Source organism: Branchiostoma floridae, chromosome 16, assembly GCF_000003815.2.
Source record: "Branchiostoma floridae strain S238N-H82 chromosome 16, Bfl_VNyyK, whole genome shotgun sequence".
Lineage (NCBI taxonomy): Eukaryota > Metazoa > Chordata > Leptocardii > Amphioxiformes > Branchiostomatidae > Branchiostoma > Branchiostoma floridae.
Genome location: NC_049994.1, coordinates 2,154,684 through 2,175,060, shown reverse-complemented (window position 1 = coordinate 2,175,060; position 20,377 = coordinate 2,154,684). Strand labels below are relative to the sequence as shown.

General features: G+C 41.8%; 1 protein-coding gene across 1 annotated transcript; it reads right to left on the bottom strand.

Annotated features, from left to right (window-relative positions):
• Nucleotides 1-2: 2 nt before the first annotated feature.
• On the bottom strand, nt 3-18,304 carry LOC118403441 (multidrug resistance-associated protein 5-like; the record flags this gene model as incomplete). The annotated part of the gene is made up of 28 exons (XM_035802157.1): nt 18,160-18,304; nt 17,346-17,493; nt 16,615-16,848; nt 15,989-16,162; nt 15,464-15,611; nt 15,001-15,149; nt 14,412-14,519; nt 13,711-13,828; nt 13,038-13,174; nt 12,437-12,633; nt 11,865-11,946; nt 10,249-10,391; nt 9,613-9,673; nt 9,027-9,202; nt 8,367-8,444; nt 7,992-8,248; nt 7,501-7,578; nt 6,746-6,849; nt 6,178-6,330; nt 5,788-5,835; nt 5,586-5,667; nt 4,782-4,959; nt 3,587-3,691; nt 2,752-2,938; nt 1,560-1,649; nt 840-1,029; nt 381-540; nt 3-39 (listed from the first exon to the last, which is right to left on the bottom strand). Coding segments are annotated over exons 1-28 (3,735 nt in total), but the record flags the coding sequence as incomplete, so codon positions are not given.
• Nucleotides 18,305-20,377: the final 2,073 nt, after the last annotated feature.

Here is a 20,377-nt window from a genome sequence, read left to right as displayed (position 1 = left end):
TGATCATCACTGTACTGGCTAAACGGGTCCAGGTTGTACCTGTACAAAATAGCAGTTTCATCATCATTATTATGTTGCTCTATTCTGCAAATGTCCAGTTTTCAGAATCCACGCGAGACCCAATCGCTCTGAAAACGTGACAAGTAGCAAGTGTGACGTCATCAATTTATCAAAGGTTGTTGAAGATCAATCTCGCCCCTGAACAATTTGAGAGGTGCGCCCTGAAGTAAATGGCCTCCTTTACACGCCTCACACAATGACTCAGAATATCATTTTTAAAAGGTATTCAAAATATTGACAAACTTTAACGAAACTATTATTCAAACTATTTTGCCTTATCTAGGTTTATACTTTATCTATCTTAGTGGATCACTTCATACCGGACGGTCCCAACGAAGAGCACAGGGTCCTGTGGGATGATTGACAGCTTACTGCGCAGAGCACTCAGTCCGATCTTACTGATGTCAACCCCGTCGATGTTGATGGTACCTTCCGCAGCTTCGACCAATCGGAAGATGGCCACACCGAGAGACGATTTTCCTTTAAACACAGCAAGACAAAATCTTCTTACCCAATGTTTCAGTTATGAAAGTAACTGAGAGACAAGACTTTACCATCAATGCAATTATCTTGCCCATTATTTACCACCAATACTACATTCAGGCAATTATATTTTTTTTCCACCACTAACATTTCTATCCATCCAACGCTTCTAGAATTACAATTTCTGAGATTGCAAAAATCTCCCTTCTGTACTCTCCTTACGTAGTTATGCAAAACATTTCTTCCATAATGTCATCGTTACGTCATATCAAATGCATTTAAACAAACCGCCATACCTGACCCGGTACGCCCCACAATGCCAATCTTCTCACGTGACCGGATGTTACAGGAGATGCTTTTCAGGACGAGAGGGAGGTTCTCCCTATAGCGCATGCTCAGATTGTGCAGCTGGATCTCGCCGTGGCTCGGCCAATCAGCTTCATGGTCACGGTCTTCAATGACATCCGGGGCCTCAGCTGTCAGATTCTTTACATAAAGCCGTACAAAAGTCATAACATTTAAATTGCTACCAACTGACTATATTTGTAGAAGCAAAAAGTTAGGGGCAAAATTGTAGTGACATAGTAACACGGTCGAAAAGATACCCGGTTTGGTTCACTGTGCATAAGTACATGGTGTTTTGGGTGACTGCATTGCCACGTGTGTAATTCCATATCTTAACTACAGGTATAGTAATGGCAGACCTTACGAAAGTCATTGTACTTGTCGATATACCGTTAGATCCCAGGGCTAGTTCAATCTCCTTGAGTTCTCCATGATTGGTGTAAAATCATATACATTAGTGAGTTGTTACACACAGACTAATATACATGATGTATTTCCACATTTACACAAGACGTTGTACATATCTTTTCTCTATTCTTGTTTTGAATGATGATTCAACATTTCTTTTCATATATATGTTACTGTTATGTCGTATACAAAAAAACAAGTAAAGATGCAAAATGTATGTGCATGAGTATATATATATATATATATATATATATATGTTATACCGTGATGTAATATCTCAGCCGCTCAACGGACGTAAAGGCCGCCTGTGCGTTAGCCGCATCCATGGTCATAAACTGCAGAAACCCGGTCACCTTGGTCAAGGAGAAGGAGACCAAAGAAGACTGTTAGTGTTTTGTGGTGTTTTTTATACCCTAATGAGAGGAACAATAGCCACTATTTGAAATGATTTACATAACAGGATATGACGCCGTACACAGATCACTAGTTCTAATTTAACCAAATTTTATTTGCTTTTTGGACAGACAAGGACAATGTGAAACTGCACTCAAATTTTGTAACTTATATTTACAGTGCCACGTCAAGGTACAGACAGAAGGTAAATGTAGTCTGTTACCTTCCCGACCGAAGTCAGGTACCCATTTTTACACCTGGGTGAAGTGAGGAAGGTCGTGTTAAGTGCCTTTCCCAAGGGCACAACGTCGGGGGCACGGAGGGGATCGAACTCGGGACCTATAGATTCCGAGCCGAACGTTCTATCAGTTACGCCACGCCCGACGCCACAACCAAGGCCACAGTGTGTTTTGAGAAGGTAGAATGCAATTCTAGCTTCTTCACATGTGCCAAAGCTGTAGTCATTCAGATGATGACAATACAGCAAAGTACAAATGTATCTTTTACGACCATCAAATATTCACAAGACCAACGAGTGATTGAGATCACACATCTGTAATTCTGGCAATGTCACGTTCTGAAGTGGTTGTCATCAGTATTGATCCTGAAGAGGGCGACGGTTGTCGTTGAAATTTTGATTCGGGTATACCTTTGCATTGGAAGGATCGAATTTATCAGCTTCCATTGAATCCAAAGAGTTGTTCACGTAAATTTTTGTCTGAATTCCTGAAATCATTTGCGAACATAGATAAACTTTCATGCTAAACGAGGGGGCCCGGACCTACACATTCAACTTTTCCACCCCGAAAGCTTATCTGCCAATGAATACTGGTGACCATATCTTGTCAGCACGAACTTTAAGAACTGGAAGTTCCGCTGCAATAATACAACAAGAGGACAGGGGGCATAATCTATTTTTGAGGTGTCTACATCATCAACCCAGTACAAAGTTATGTGACAACCCACCCAGGCCATCTCAAGTTATCGTGTTGACACATAGACACACACGCAAGGACAAACGCTTGCAAAAACATAACCTTCTTGGCAAAGGTAAAAATGAACCTGAAAAGCATAGGTGATCGCCAGGCCCGCCTGTGTGGCGGGGATGGTCCCCTGAAGAAGCACCACCGTCAGTGTCATGAGGACAGAGATGACGAGCGCGATCATCTCCACCCGAGACGCCGCCCAGTTCCCACCCATGTGCGCCAGGTAGTGGATGTTGGTGTAATCATCCATTAGCCTGTTAAACCTGCGGAGTGAGTGAGTGAGTGAGTGAGTGAATGAGTGAGTGAGTGAGTGAGTGAGTGAGTTAGTGAATGAGTGAGTGAGTGAGTGAGTGAATGAGTGAGTGTGAGTGGTGAGTAAATGGGTGAGTGAGTGTATTAGTGATTGAATGAGTAACTAAATGAGTGAGTGGTGAGCCTAGTGAGTTTCTGGTAACTGCATGAGAACATGGTGAGTGAGTGAGTGAGCGAGTGAGCGAGTGAGTGAGTGAGTGAAGAATGGGTTGTGAGTGAGTGCTCGCTAACTGCATGAGTAAGTGATGAGTAAATGAGTGACAGAATAAGTTAAACTACTTGTGTGAGTGAATGATTCCATATTCAGCGAATGGCATTACACATTAACTTGGTAAGTTGTGATAATTGTGATAATTATTAGGGACTATATCATGCAACTTGATAATATTATCCCCCAAATGAGATTACACCACTACAAACATTTATGTTTATTCCGCATTTCCATGTATGTCCTACATGCTCTTCAATCTGTCAAAGGCATCCATGTTATGCTAAAAAAAAATATAAAGCTCATTTCATTCTAACTGATGCTAAATTGATGCTAAATACTATATATGCTATAGATTCTAAATATAACATGAACCATTTGTGATACTCACTTCCTAATAAAGTCAGAGTCCATATTAAAGGCGTGGATGGTGGTGAGGCCGTTCAGGGTCTCTGTCACGTGACACAGCCATGGTGTCCTTAGGATGTTCTCAAACCTAAGGAGGAAATTTAAAATGCTGTGAAAAATGCAATATCCTGGACATTGAATAGCTTTGATAGGCTAAGTTATGAAATCCTAGTAGGGTGCGTACAGATACAGACAATTTAGGTACAGGTACGGTCTTGGTCCAGAGGATCGGGTCTAGGACCTAATTATCTGTAAACTAATTCTACTAAAAACAGCGGTCCATTTCGCTAACAAAGGATTCTGTTAGGTGGGATGCCCAACCTCCATTGGTGTCTTATATTCTTCATGTAAAAGACACTAACTGCATTGAGTGTGAACCAGGTAAAATAGCTATCAACTCTGTTCTATTTCGCTCTTGTTATTTGTTTGCACATGTAAGCACCCCCCCCCTACCACACACACACAAAAAAAACGCGTAAATGCCTGCGGGTATAATTTGTTCATTTATGAATCGGTCCAACATCCGGTTAACTGATTTTTTTCAGGTACAGCAAGACAAAATGGTTTTGTACCGGTAAACCGTACCGATACCCCTAATAGCTAGACAATGTTGTCCGACTTGTTCAGAACTTATTAGTGCGCGGAAATAGCAAATGTTCAACGCACGAGAAGAAATATCAGCTCTCCTACAAAGAACAATTCATGTCCTGTGTTTTTTTCTCTCCGTGTGTTTAATGCAAGCATACATACACACTGTTGTTTTGGCCCTAAGGCAGCAGATGTTGCATATTTCGTGTACGGAGGTACATTCACTCTGTTTCGGTACCAAAGGCGTGCTTCAGAAGATAATAAGCCATGAATATTAATAATTAAGTTATCATGATAAACGAATGATGTTACAGAATGATGGATCAGAAAATCAGCTCCAGTCATGAACAGAGACGAGGGGGGATACAAGCTGAGTCACGGCATTCTTTCTGCTGCAGCGCCACCTACATCGGCTATAAGTAGCAGCAAGAAGTAGTTTCCAGTCATTATTGGCTCATAGACATCGAAACGTGGGAAGTAAGTACTCCTTTGTTGTGCCTAAAGAACCTTACTATATCTGAATAATTGCCAACCTGATAAAGTTATTACGAATGATGTTACAGTTATTACTATTACAATTGATGATGTACCTTCTGAGTTCCCGAATGATGGCCTGAAATAAGTAGTACAGTGCGCAGAACAAGGTCAGCAACACAGCAACAGCCGCCAGGAAGGACGGCAAGACGACTCCAATAGCGACGAACGCCGCCACAGTGTTCCACAGGTTCGTAATCAGAATGTTGACGTTAAGGGGGATGGCCACGTCAACTAAGGAGAGGATAAAAATGAATTCTATCCTACGTCGATGAAGGTTAAACCTCCTGGTAATAAGATACGAAAGGCAACAGTTACTCAAGGAACTGGGTAGAGTTTAGAAATGGTCAGACGTTTCAGACTTATTTACTACAATAGCCTTCTCCTACGTCGTGTCGTGCATCCTCCGACGCAGGGACATCCAATGACGAAACCGCCTGCCTAGATGTACCATGCTTTCCCTATCGTCACTCATAGATCCTGTGGAGTTAACCACAAAACCAGCTGTCAGCCAATAGAATTCAGATTTGAAAATGGGTCTCGTTTGTATAAGGGTAAACTCATTAATATTTATAAGCAGGGTGGTGAGGAACTATGGGTGACGGTTGAGAAAGCAGGGTACATCTAAACAGACGGTTCCGCTGTTGGATGTCCCTGCGTAGGAGGATGACCTGCGACGCATCAGAAGTCCGCTTAATTGACTGTTACCTATCGCAAATGTCCTTGTTGTAGGTTGTAGGTAGGTTCAAAAAAGGTAGGTAGAGTTATCATGGTTAACATAAATATTACAACAGCACAGGCCGTCTGAAACGCCATATTTGTAACAGGTAGTTTACAGAATAGAAAAGAGTTCACCGCACCGTTGTCAGTGTCCTTGGAGAAGCGGTTGATGATTCTGCCTGTCGGCGTCGTGTCAAAGAAGCTCATTGAACTTCTAAAGACCTGGTGGAGATGAGGCTCAGGTTAGTCAATCTGGAATTTTCTTTCAAGTCAAATCTTCAACTTTGTATTTGGCCTCTGATTTATCTAATATACAAATATATATTTATATCATATACTCACAGACTGGAAGACCTTTCTGTACAAATGGTAAGAAGCAGCTAGGGTAGCCTGTTAAGAAGAAACATAATCGTCATTTCCAATTTGCATTTCAGCGTCGACTGTTGCCACATTTAGATTTGTATTTTATTATCAGTTAACCTGGTTTGCCTCAGAACATGATGAAATGGTGGCGATAGAGCATTCGTGAACCATAAGTTGAACCGTAATATGGGGGAATGTATATATATTTGGGATCACATCTAAAATCAGTGACACATATAGCTGCACTAAATTAAGAACCAGTCAAAATTGCAATGACGAAGTTAGCTGACAGTTGGTCTTTAAAATGACGGTGAAAATTAAACAACGTTTGTGTAAAAACAATAGTCTCTTTGCTAAGGTACAAGCTACCTTGCTGAAGAGCCATGACTTGAGCACGACCAGCAGTAACATCAGCACGGCTGTCCCGCCGAACACTGACACGTAGAACACCACATCCGGGTTATCAGCCATGCTGCCGGTAACGGTACCGGTACTGTTTCCTCCGTTGACGTTGCCCTGTTTCTTTAGAAAGTGAGGAGTTGGTCAAATCATTATAAGCATGTCAGTGTGCACTTAAGAGGACCGTCAGAGCGCACCATTGTCTCTATTTGGTGCTTTTTGGTGCATTTTTTTAGTTCATTATTTTATAAAAACATTGTAGATATACCTTTGCAAAGTTGTTAGGACACCATATTTGAAGCGAGTATGTGGATCAAATTGCCGCTTGCGTTTATCACAGAGTTATCCAAGAGTAAAAAAAAGTCCGATGGACACTCTTTGTCTTTTGACAATTCAAATAATTAAAATTTACTGATCCAATTGTAGCAGTTGCTTGGCTGTCAAAGTCTATATGCTTGTTGGTCAGCGAAATGGGTATGGTAGAAAGTGTGTTGCAATGAATGCTGGGAAGAATGTCAGATCCTCCTTGTTCACCTACCCCATCGCCCTGCTCTATCCAGTTGCTGAGCCAGAAGTTGCTGAAGACGACCGTGGCGGTGTTGAGCGTAAACACCAGCAAAACGGCAGTGGTGTTCAAGATACCTGTTTAATAGCAACAATCAACCAACCAAAACAAACAAACCAGTTAAGCGATTTATTGACAAAAGACATTGTTGAATGGTATTTTTGGCGTTATTGACTTATTGCACCATTCACTTACTTTAAAGGTATTTGAATGATATTAGAAAAATGCGTTGACTTTAAGTATGTAAAAATCTCCAAATAAATTACCTTAAAACACAAAACAATATCATCTCTTCCGTTTCGTATCACTGAAAAGTCGTAGAAGCTATATGCTATAGATTTAGAACAGTTCATGAATCTAACTGTACGGCAGATTAAGAGTCAGTTTGTCTATCTATTTCCTTACTGTCAACACAAATTTCTAAATTATTACTAGATCTATACGCAGCACTCTAATGATTTATATCAATAGTCACTCATTGTCTAAGCGAAATATCATACCCATGTATCTACTGCAAATAGATTACAATAGGTTCAGATTAGCAAAGAACCGATTGTGTAACCGTTTGTCGATGAAGGTTAGACATCCTAGTAAAACAATACACAATGCAAAAAATAATAGAAACTGGATATATTTTATAAACGGTCAAATGAGTTCACTAGACGCTATTCCAGTCAAATTTCAAATATCATATATAAATGATATTGTTGAATATATTACTAAATTACCGCTAGATTGGATGTAAGTCGTGTAGTTTGCCAGCTTCACTTTCCCAGTTTCTATCTCCTCCTTCTGGGTCAGATTGCCTGTATATTTGATGCAGAATACATATAGACAGCCAATATGGTTGACAAATTGAAACTTTAAGCACAAAAATACACAGGCATAATAGGACATGATATATAGATATAAGTTGAGTTTAATCTTTTGCATTTCTTTTGCTAAAATACTTAATATCTAATACAATGCTAAATGGGTTTTTCACGCTAAAGCATAGACGTATTGCTTCTCTTATTCTTCACTGCACTAAGCTTTAAATTTAAAAAAAAGTATTTTTCTAAGTAGCTAGGTTTTGTAACAATGGTTTTAAAGTCATAAAGATTTTTCATCGATTCTATATGACGACAGGAGTACAATGTTCTGTCTTAAGATGTAAAAGTTGTATAAAAAAAGTACAAGTAGTGATGCGGAGTATCGTTGTGTGCTAAATGATACCAACCCGCTTTTAATGCTTTTTCTTGCTCCTGGTGCTCGTCAATTTCGAAACCCGGCTGCTCCAAGAGGATGTTTGTCGTGTTGGATGTGAATGAGGGTACAGGGTGATGATAGCGGATGCTGCTCGCTCTCTGTAACGGAGATACGGCATTCTCTTTGTCGTTTAACCGGCGGCGAACAAGCCGAGGAGTGGCGTGGATGGAAAACTTCTGACCATTTGTTGATTCTGTTGAACGTTGCCGCTTGGAGGCGTTCAGCGACCTGGGGAAGACACATGAGCTATATGCTATTGCAATGTACCCCTATCGCCAAATATCTTACACATTCCTAAAAAACACCAATAATGCAACTTCCACTACTTTCAAATAAATTCAGAGACCTGGTGGACCAACGCGCTTTGTCCAGTCTGGTAATCGGGGTCTTGCTGAAGAGAAGATGGGGGTTTGCGTCATGGGAACTGAAAATGGAGAAAAAGAAATTCAGTTTCTAATCATAGCAGTAATTCTTTAACTTGTATATTAAACATAAAGTACACATTGTTACAATCATTCTTTTGAATTCAGGTTTCGGGCTATTATCTCATTGCCAAACTGAAGTATCATAAATAAGATTCTATAACTACTCTCCTTTGTATACGGACCTGAGACATATTCAATGATTGTTGATGTTGACGTTTTGTTGTTATGGAAAGCTAAAGGCACAACCCACCGTACGTGCAACTGGTCCGTACGTTTTTGTTTTGTAAGGAACGTCCTCCACGTATTTCTGAAAACGTTCAGGCTGTACAGGGAATGCGCATCGCCCGTACTGGAACGTACTGGGTGCAAATCCGCAGCCCGATGCCACAAGTAGTTTTGCCTGCACGTAAAGTTCTATGGCGTGTCTGCGTGCTCCAAGATCCGTCTGATTCCCTGTGACTTCATACGAAGGCGATACTTACCACTTAAGGATCCCAAAAGATTGCCCACGTTTTGGCACGTAAACACCACGTATTTGCACGTACGGCGGGTTGTGCCATTAGTTTAAGTAGTTTCATTACCGCGATGACACAGAAGTTGGCTCCTTTAGTACGCCGTCGCCATCATCGCTTTCATCCAGGTAGTTCTGAATCATCTCGGCGTACTCTGCGTTCATTGTCATCAGCCGGCGGTGGGGACCCTTCCCGGCAATCCTCCCGTCTTTCAGGAGTAACACCTCGTCACAGTCACTCAGGTACTGAGGTCAACATGGAAAGAAAGAATCAAAGGTACTCCCATAGCCGAAATAGCAATTACTCAAGCAACTGGATATCAATTTGGAAATGGTCATCAAAGATTGAATCCGGTTGCTTGAGTTATTGCCGTTTGGCGTGTCTTATTACCTTCATCGACGTAGTCCAATAGCATTTTTAAGGCCTTGTGGCCAGTGGGTTCTCATTTGCCGTGGCTTTCTCCAGATTAATTTGATCCAGGTGTGGCTCTACACAAACAGGGGACTATTTGTCGGACTTTTTTGACTAGATAAATGATGTCTTATTTAAAGTTGGGCATAAAAAAAATTTTCGTTGTCTAGTTTTGTGATCTCTGATTCAAAGTTGTACTAGAGCATTCTTTGGTATTTGTCAGAATGTACCATGTGCTCCTTACCTGAAGCTGGTGTGTGATGAGCACAACAGTCTTGCCTCGCAGCATTTTCTTGATGTAATGCCTATCGGTGTAAAAGGTAAATATAAAGGTAAACTTAGTCTCAAAGCTTCTTAGAGGCCATAGGGGAAGTGGGTTGTTATCCACTGTCTGGAACCCGACCATCTCCTCCCACCGTCGTTCACATTCCCAACCGAAGTCAGGACGGATTGGGGAAAGTGATATAAAGTGTAAATTGCTTTGTTATGTAATGAGCAAGCCACCCCTTCTACGAGGTCACTTTATGCAGATGATTGCTTATTCAAATGATAAAGACTGGTGCCGTAGAGTCAGAAATGCTTTAGCAGAAACTATATTGTTTTAATCTATTTACATCATGAATTCACATTCATCTTTTCATGAGTAGCACCACTGGACCCTTTTCATCTTAGGCCACTACTGTTCCTTTGTTTAACTCTTAATTTAATTCTTCACAAGTACAATGTGCCCCATACATCTTAAATGAAAATGTGTATATACTAAAATCAACTACATAAAATAAACAACCAATGCAAAATGTAATGTGAAATTCTATTAATTAATCGAACAGATAGGGCAAAAATGAATACGCCCGAGCAACTTGAATTTAGGTGAACGTACTTGAAGATGTGTTCCCCAACATGAGCGTCCACTGCGCTCAGCGGGTCGTCCAGCAGGTAGATGTCCTTATCTGCATACAGCGCACGCGCAAGACTGACGCGTTGTTTCTGCCCACCACTCAGGTTGATTCCCCGTTCACCAATCTAGGGCCATAACAGAGTAGATCGTTTTAATTTTGTTTTACCTTTCGTATTTATGTCGCCTGAAGTACACCAACATGGGTACAACCAGCTGGGAACTGCCTGCAGATGATTGCTCTGGATGGTCGTATGCAATCAAGGCTGGTCTTGTGGCAATGTTGCGCCCCGAACAGTGCTTTGTCCCAAACCGTGTCTAGGCACGGTTCGGGGCAGTCCCGAACCGTGGCTGGGCCAAAAGCACGTTTTGGGACACGCGGGGACTGCCCCGTACCGTGCCAAATCGCTCACAGTTCTGGGCACATAGGGAACCTTGTCCCATACTAGCCTCCTTCACCGGCCTCTCTGGGAACCTTGGCGTAGGTCGATTCGCGATTTTTAACCGGGCATATGCCAGGAAAGGAATAGATGCCGGGAAGGGAATATAGATCGGAAAGCTTGTACGGGCTAGGCGAAATCGGCTTCCCACTACTGGCTTTCCGGTGTATATTCCTTTCCCGGCATATATTCCTTTCCTTGCATATTCCCGGTTAAAAATCACGAATAGACCTATACCCCCCCCCCCCCTCCCGAAAAAAAAAATCGCCAAGGTTCCCAGAGAGGCCGGTGAAGGAGGCTAGTCCCATACTGTGCTTTGGGGAGGAGTTTAGTGTTTTTAATGGAGGAGTCTGTCCAACGTGCTTTTTTTCCTACAGCCCCGCCATCTTTGTTTTTTGGGGCGGTGGTATGAGGAAGAATCAGCATAATTCTCGCTCAGTAAAATAATACATTTCACGCTTGTCTTGGATCATTTACAGACTTAGAGTTGACGGACAGACGAACAGACGGACGTCTCTAGTAGCACTAATTTCTACAACAATAATATAAATATCCAAGACTGTAGATTTAACCACCAGGCTAGGCTCTGGATAAAATACGGCTTTGTCCTTAACCGTGCATGGACACGGTTCGGGGCAGTCCCCGTGTGTCTAAAACCGTGCCTGGGGCAAAAGCACGTTCTTGGGCACTCGTGGACTGTCCAGGACCGTGCCTCGCAAGATCAAGCCTCATTTGTAAACATGGGCGTGAGCAATTAATTATCACTGCCCGTCAATCATAGTGATTGACAGCGTTTCCGGGCACAGACCTGGACAGTCGGGCTGTGTCCCATTCTGTGCCTGAATGGGCACGGAATGGGACGGGCACGGTTTGGGGTACGACAGCTAACACAATTGGTGGCAAGGAGACAACAACGTTAAGTGAAGCAACATGCCCAGATCCCATCATCAAAAACGCTGTACTAACTATATCCGAAACCGCCATGCCAGCAGTGGACTACTAAATCACTAATCAGGACACGACCCACAGCCATGTCGCTGTGGCCTCCTAGGCACTGCCATCGACGTTTGACACCGAGATATCGACCCCTTACGTCCCACGCTATACCCACACCCCTAACTTGTCCGTACAAATAGCACGCTTGCATTCTTGATACTTTACGGCACTCGCCTCTGTCATGTCTCCCCCGGGAAGCTGTACAAAGTCCTGCCTGAGACAGCAAGCTTGGACCGTCATCTCGTACCTGGTGAACCAAGAGACAGACGTCACAATCGGGAATTTGGTAATCTCCAATTCCGTAGCTATTTCTTCTTACCCAGTGAATCATTTTCTTGATTTCAATCACTATTACAAGAAGTGAACTTTGTGGGAAGAACCAAAATATCAGAAACTATTGATAGGAACAAAATATCTTATGAATATCTTACTATTTTGAAAGACATTTGCAGCATACAATCTGCTACAGTGTATATCGTACCAGCTGAGGTCCGTGGACATAGAGCAAAATAGTTGACTGCTATCCAATCAGAAGTTCGGCTCCATCTGGTTTTATGTGTTTTAGGTGTTTTTGGCGGGTTGTCTGTTTTGTTCCGTTTTCTTCTTGTCTGTCAGCCATTAAAAAGAACCGGACAAAACTCGCCCGAAACGACTGAACAAGTCAAAATACAATATGAACAAATTAACTTAATTAACCTCTACTGGGAGAATACAATCTAACAATATTGATCGCTTACTTGCTGGAATCGAAGGGTTTCCCCAGTAGAATGTTATCTCTAACGGTGGCGTTCTGGATCCAGGCCTGTTGGGCCACATAGGCGATGCCACCATCCACGGCCACTTCACCCTTCACTACCCGCATCTCCTTGAGAATGGCAGAAATGAGGGAACTTTTCCCCGCTCCGACACTACCGCACACTCCCAGTAAGGTCCCCTGTTGGGGCAAGAAAAGACAACAATAGTTTTACTGTCTATTGTACTTTTTAGCATCCTAGCATCCTAGTAGGGACATTTGTGTCGGCTAGCAGACTTCGCTGGACACTAGGCGATATGAATTAGTACGATTAGTGTTTTCTTACAAGTAGATTTAAAACCATACATTTTGTTGTCGTTTTGATAAGAGTATGGTTGTAATTCAAACATTTCTACCCCTCTTTTTACAGGCAAAGTAACAAACGGATGGCTCCTCATGAGGACAGCCACTAAGATTCTTATCTTTAATGTGCGACGATCAATAACTCTCAAAACCCTTCTCGAACTAATACTAGATGTCCTGAACCTATAATTGATGCTGATATTACAAATCAGATTGAAAATTTAAAAAAAAAATCATAAAACCTTCTTTATAGTCAGGTTGACATCAAACAAGGTCTGAATCAGTTTAACTTCAGTTTGTCCGTCCTGTGCGACAGTTGTTGGTTCAGTGTCCTCCTCAACTGCTCCCGTCTCCGCTTTTATTTCTTTCTGGCGCTTCTCTGAAGAACGAACGGGGATCAAAAATAGAAAAAGCAAGAAAATCCGTTACATGTTTTTTTAAGTCCAAAGAAATTTTCATTACATTTTCTTGCAACTACTATAGGGCAGTCGTGCAGTGTATTTATTTATATTCCCAGCGTTGCCATTGGTCACCATGACAGCCCTTCCGCAATGTCCATATTTGTCAATCTTTCTTTCTAAGTAACACCTAAATGCGATATCTTCTTTATGTACAAGATAAAATAAAACAGGGGAAATGTAGAAATATAATTAGAAAAACGCTGCCTTCAGAATGTCCTACCAATATCTAAGGTAACTCCTAGGGTGGGTATCAGTACGGTGTACCGGCACGAAATGATTTTTTTATTATGAAATGGGCAAATATTTTGAGTATCGTCCATTCACAAGTTTTCACATCAGGTCCAGGTTCAAGGTCCGATCTGGACTTGATCCTCTGGACCTGAACCGGACCTGGACCTGGAATTTCTGTACCGGAGCCCACGCATAGTGACGCCACAATGCGCGGTGCCTGTACCTTTTCCAGCCTTGTCCAGTGCATCCCATGCGAATGTAGCGAATTTGATGTCGATTGCAGTCTTCTCATCATCGGGCAGTCTACTGGCCGTGTCTCTCTCCTCCATGACCATCAGACTCTGGGGTAAATGTGACGACAAAACTCGTCTGTTACTGAGCCATTGTACTGTTTAGATGGTAGGCAAGATAATGTGTAACTACCGTAACGTTTTCAACAGCGCACTCATCCCAAGTAAGGCCTAGGTCCAAATTACCCAGCCGATGCCCGGCCGGGTAGCTTTTTGAAACGAAAAATATGATAAGGAAGGCAGCAAAACACACAGAACTTTTAACGAAAGCTCAAAAAGAGCTAAATTTGTGGCTATTATTTGGTAAATTGGTAAAAAAAAATCATTTTTGCTTCCGCAAACATCCCGACCGGGCCCCAGTTTTTAAATGGGACCTAAGCCTAACGCAGCCTCCAACTTTGGGATGACCATAGCGACCTGACGAAGCACCTTCTTGTGGCTTACCAGTAAGTTAACAAGTTAACATGGCCACTTGTAGAATTCCTTTCCAGATGAAAAGTATTAGATACGTCTTTATTTGTAGCACACCAGGTCTAATATTATAACCATTGATCAAGTGGTAGTATTTTAATATTAATATATATATATATATATTATAATTATAATTTCTCGAAATATATTTCTTATTTCTTACCTTCAACCTTCTTGCAGAGATGACACATTCCGCCAGGAGGCGGATGAGTTCGGGAGTCAGCATGAGCATGAGCGATAGCAGATGGAAGCAAGACACCATTGTAAAGGCCTGCAGCAGCAGAAACAGAAAAGTATAAGGCGTCCTTAACAAATTGAGGAAACGATTAACAGCAAAGGGACACAATGCATCATGCTATAGGCCTGTGTCAGTAAACAATACTGAAATCATTATGGCAAACAAAAAAGACCGTGACTAAGGCAAAGAAGTGACTAGTACGTACAACGAGACCAAGCTGTCGCTGTAAATTCTTTACAGGTATGTATTGTAGACTTTTGGGCCCCTAAACTGCAAATATTCTGAGTTTTATCTCCATACAGATTAACACTAAGTGTAACTCGCAAATCGTAACATATTTGCTTTATTTTTCTTTGACGCTTGATCCATGCGATGCATCAAGGATCTCCGACTGAAAATAAAGCTAGAGTCCGCAGACTTTACTAGGGTCGATCGGATAACGAGAACTACATTTCTGCCGGTGTAGCTGTAAGTCAGTCGTTAAGTTATTGCCTGTGATGACGTAAGTCCGTACCTGTGTAGCCTTTAGGTCATTTCCTGTCATGACGTGGGCGCTAAAAGTGATGACACTCGCGATCGGTACCACAGTTGACAGCATGGCGATCATGACTGACTGTAGAAATCCGGAGAACTGAAGCAGCTTAGTTTCCCGAGCCCGAAGCTCTAAAACAACACAAACAAGAGATAGCTTACAAGCGTGCCACAGAATACGTAGGTACTGCACATCTAAAACACTGGGAGATGACAAACATTTTATTACCAAGTGCTCATTTAACCTAACTGAAATAATCACTTTGTTTCGAGACTGATATACATGTAGACATACTTCAATATTTCCCACTTTCAAGGACGAACAGAAAACAATTATACGTCTCATAAAATCACTGAATCCACAAATTGTAGAAAACACGGGGCTTTTCGCCTTCCTCTGATTACAAATAGAAGTCAAACCCAATTTGGAACCCTTTTGAACATACCTTCCACCCTACGAATGAATGGTTTCTCCCAGGCGTACATCTTGATGAGCTTGACACTGTTCAGCATCTCACTGGTCATGCGCACTCGTTCGTCAGCGATCTTTACACAGGTTTTCCTCAGCTTCATAATCTTCAAGCCTAACAGGAACTGAAAAGGAAAAGAGAAATTATTACTTGGGAAAAGTTGGCATGGTCACTGCATAGACAACAAAGTTTAGATGAAACAAACACAAAGTACAGGTCACATGGTAGCAATCATATACATATATGTAACAATGGAAACAATCAAACACATCTACATTATGCAGATATGCTTCTAATCTATTCTAGGAAATTCGACTTCCTCTCGCTTCTTTGGTAATTGCATTAATGTAGCTAGCTGTATGGTTGGTTAGAGTTGGTTTATCAAAAGCTGTCAGGAATATAGATTTCTCTTCAGTATTCAAGTAGCTAAAGAAGGGATATCTACTGAACGCATAGTCAAATAGAATGCTCCTATCGCTATCATACAAATGGCAATCTTACCTCTATAGGCAGCATTAGAATAGTGAATCCGATGCCGAGCAGTGCCCACGGACCCATGATGTACACGGCGTACCCGATTAAAGGGAAAATCATTATCGGGAAGACGAACATGAAGCCGACGTCGGTTACCAGATTCCCGATGCGAAAGGAGTCCGTCACAAACAGGTTGACAAGCTGCATTGAAAATACATCAATGGAGACGCTACTTGTGCATCTTTTCCAGCTGAGCTAAGTATAGATTTACAAACATAAACATGTTCAAGGTGTTCGATCCATACGTTTATGTGAACTCTCACTGCACTTGCGTCAAGCTTGCGTCACTGCGGGGTACGAAAGATACTCAACGAATTTCAGAGATTTGCGTATTTTGTCGTCTTATAAGTTATACTTTTACGTATAACGCAATATCAGAAAATAACAAAGCAGTGGTGCAGTGAACGAACCCTGCAGTGACGCAAGCTTTACGCAAGTCCAGTGAGAGTGCACTTTTATTCCAGTCACTGACAAAAGACAAATGGTGTGTCTAATACGCCTATATTACCTCTAAGTTTTATCAAGTTGCTGGAGTATCTATCACCTAACAAACAAACAAACAAACAAACAAACAAACAAACAAACAAACCTACCTCCCCAACAGTTTTGTCCTTCAGACCTTGCAGACGCATGACTTTTTGGTACCCCATGCCGATGGTGGCTGCCATGACCTTGTTACCTGAACGTAGTCCGACCAAGGTTGTTGACCTGAATGCGAAGGAACGGGTTACCTCTAAGAAAAACATGCCCACGACTAACGCGATGCCCGTCCACAGTGATGGGTCCGTTGCTGCAGTGTGTTCTAGAAGCCGTTGGACAAAAAAGGTCTGCAATGTACAATATAAGAAGAATGAGAATTCAACCCCGAATGCCAATTGTTTACAAGATAGATACGTTTATGAAGGCTAAACATCTAGGTAAACAATATTCAAGTACAATTCAATCACTACGTCACTCTACAACTTCTAGTGATGCTACAGAATACTGATGGATGTCACTCGAAACGTCCGGAAGTAAATTTAAATCTCCATGTTTTATCCAGTTGTAGAGATTGACTGGTATTTGAACAAGATACAACTGATATAAAGCAATAACAATGGTAATAAAACAATACAAATGGCGACAATTTCCTCTTACAGTCTACCTGCAGGTGAACATAAGACAAACCAAGCCTGGGAAAGAATGGACTGGGTGTTTGTTTGTTTAGTCCTGTCGTTGAGTACCATTATTGTGCTGGATTTTTTTCCCTTTTTTTTCTCCCTCGTGCATTAGTTTTGGGGTCTTTAGAAAACAGTATCCAAAAAAATAATCAGAGTGGCCTTACCGATATGACAAAGAATGTGACGAAGAAAAGGAGCCCGGTAGCCATCGTCACGATCATGCGTGTGCGTAGGAAGCGCCAAAAGACCCGCAGCATAGAGACATCCTGGGCTCCTCTCCTGGTGACCTCTTCCGTCCAGATCTGGTACAACCTGAAGGGGAATCAAACAGTTTTGAGGGAGATTAGTAAATATATATACCATTATTTGTTTCTTATTAGCGCTAGTTCATCTTTTTCCGCGGGGTAACCTATATGCGTTGTTTTAAAAACGAGATATTTTGTATCAAGTCGACGGACGGTTGTTTTACACTGCCATATTTTGAAAATATAGCAATTTTCGTCCGTTGACTTCACATCCCCAAATACCCTGTCGCTAAAACAACGGATCTTCTTTTTTCCATACGGAAAGTAGTTCGCTTCGGCGTTCATTATACTATATACAGTCGCTTCTCTGCTGTTCTGACAGCAGAAGCCGACATAGGCGCAAACTACTATCCCGATGGTACCCAGGCTATGAAGGTTTGACAACCAGGTCCGCTCCCGAAGGTCCCCACCCGCCAGCAAGAATAGCGTCGTTCGGAGCGAACAAGGGTGGACTCCAGGCCAAGATCTACATCAACCTTGTCTTAACTTGTCTTACCTTTGTTCCCTATTGAACCACTAAAAATTGTCTTCCTCATTTTGCATACTAATTCATAGTAAGGATATAAAATTGAATGTCCAACAAGATGTCGTTCGTGTCACTGACGAAAAATACGGATGACCGTACTAAAATCATATCCAGTTGATAAGTAATTGCTATTTGGTATGGCCATACCTGTTTGCATTAACCTCTATACTGTCGTACGGAGACGCTGTGCCGATGTCACTGAACGTCAGCTTTTTCTTAAAGGCCTTCCACACCAGACGGGTGATGAACGTAGAAAACATGGTTCCGAAGAAACCCACGTCATCATATGGTGAAACTGGAACCCTGGAAAATGCATAGTTTGTATTTATTATCTCAGTATTAACGTTTCCTGTAGTATTGTGTTCGTGTCTGTGTGATATATGTATGTGTGTGTGTGTGTTCGTGTGTGTGTGTGTGATTCTGCGTGTCTGTGTGTGTGTCTACAGGTTTTTGTATGTTAATGTGTGTCTGCATGCCTTTGTATCAGTTGTGCGTGTTTTGTGTGTGTATCTGTGTGTGTGTGTGTGTGTAACCATGTGTTTATGTGTGTTAACATGTGTTTGCGTGTGAGTTTATTTGTGTCTGTGTGTCTGAGTGTGTTTGCGTGTGAGTTTATTTGTGTCTGTGTGTCTGAGTGTGTATCTATGTGTACATGCGTGTGTGTGTGTGTGTTTCTTTGTGTGTGTGTGTGTGTGTGTGTGTGTTTGTTTGTGTGTGTTTGTGTATGATTGTTTGTGTTTGTGTGTGTGTGTGTGTGTGTGTGCGCGTGTGTGTGTGTGTGTGTGTGTGTGTGTGTGTGGCCTTGCTTCATCCTGCTTCATCTAACTTTTTGTATGTTTTGTCCTAGACATGCCATGGGCTCATGTGCGCGGTGTATTACATATGTCAGTCGAGGCTGTTGGCGACTGCCTAGAGCAATACAAACAACAATGTAAACATAAACATAAACAGAGAGCACAGCATAAGAAAACAAATCTAGGATAACAACACATAGCCTAGAGATGCGTGGAAGTACATACATCTATGCAATACAGAAATAGAATTTTTAAGTACTTAGACTGAGGGATGAGATAACTGTAGACCATGAACTTAACCATAGTACTTGTGAAGTTTCTATTAGGCCACAGGAAGTAAAATGTGATGACATCCACTCTCTCATTAATTTTCGCCTGCTTTCAGGAGAAAATCTGATTGTGTTTTTTCTTTGCAGATGGTAAACATGACGAAAAATTACCAAAATGAGCAAACATGTTGTGTTGTAGTCTAATGATTGTGGTTGTAGAAGTGACACTTGTGAGGTGAAACTTGTGAAGTGAAACTAATTGGATAATTGTAAAAGTGGCACCAGTATGGAAGCCATGGGTTTAGCTGCCAACTTTGTAATGTTACCAGTCTATCACGCTAGTGTCACTTTTACTACTCCAGGACATGCCTTGAATGCAGGAATGAATGCCTTGTTGGCTGTGCTATCATGTTTTGTCACTTTAGATCATGTTACAACATTTATGGTGTCTAGTTTGAAAATGTAGCCACCTTTTTTGTACCCATTTTTTTCGCTCTTATAATCTCACTAATCTTGCAGTCTGCTGAGAATGGCATCAATAAAATTTGCTTACTGTGGACTTACATCAATAATTATCAAACACATGTGAAAATAAGGCGTTTAGAAGATATACTTTGATTGTCCTTACTTAGGCTTTGGACGAAAAGGAATGAAAGGCTTCAACGCTGCGAACTTGGAGGAATGTTTTTGAGCATGTTCTGTCGGGGGTGGTTCAACCAAGATGGCGGCCGACTTCGGTTTGTTGTTTTCCAGGTGCCTCCCGTTCCCAGGCTGGTCCATGATGACCCTGTGCACGAGAATTAGGACGACATTACTTTGAATACATAACGCTAAGAGACAGACCGGGTGTCCCATAAGAATTATATCATAGCATGAAAGTTCATCTGTGTTGGTAGAATGCATTATAGAAATTGCTAAAGTTTCTTTCCAACACTGAATTAATATAGGGACTTACCCTAAATTTTCGGTCAATCTCAGTCCACTTTGCTCACAGAATGACCCTCTCTATCTCAAGGAGTGACGTCAGGAACACGCCACTTTTGCAGGAGGGGGTCATAAGGAGGCAGTGTACAGTATAGCCCACCGGCCCACACTCAACAGGGACGGGGGGCGACATAGACATTTTGATACTTATGAACCCCTCGTGCAAAAGTGGCGTGTTCCTGACGTCACTGCTGGTGATAGAGAGGGTCATTCTGTGAGCTCGACGGAGTTTGACCGAAAATTTAGGGTAAGTCCCTATATTAATTCAGTGTGGAAAGATAGTTTTGCAATTCTAAAGAGTTATATTTGACATGTTGA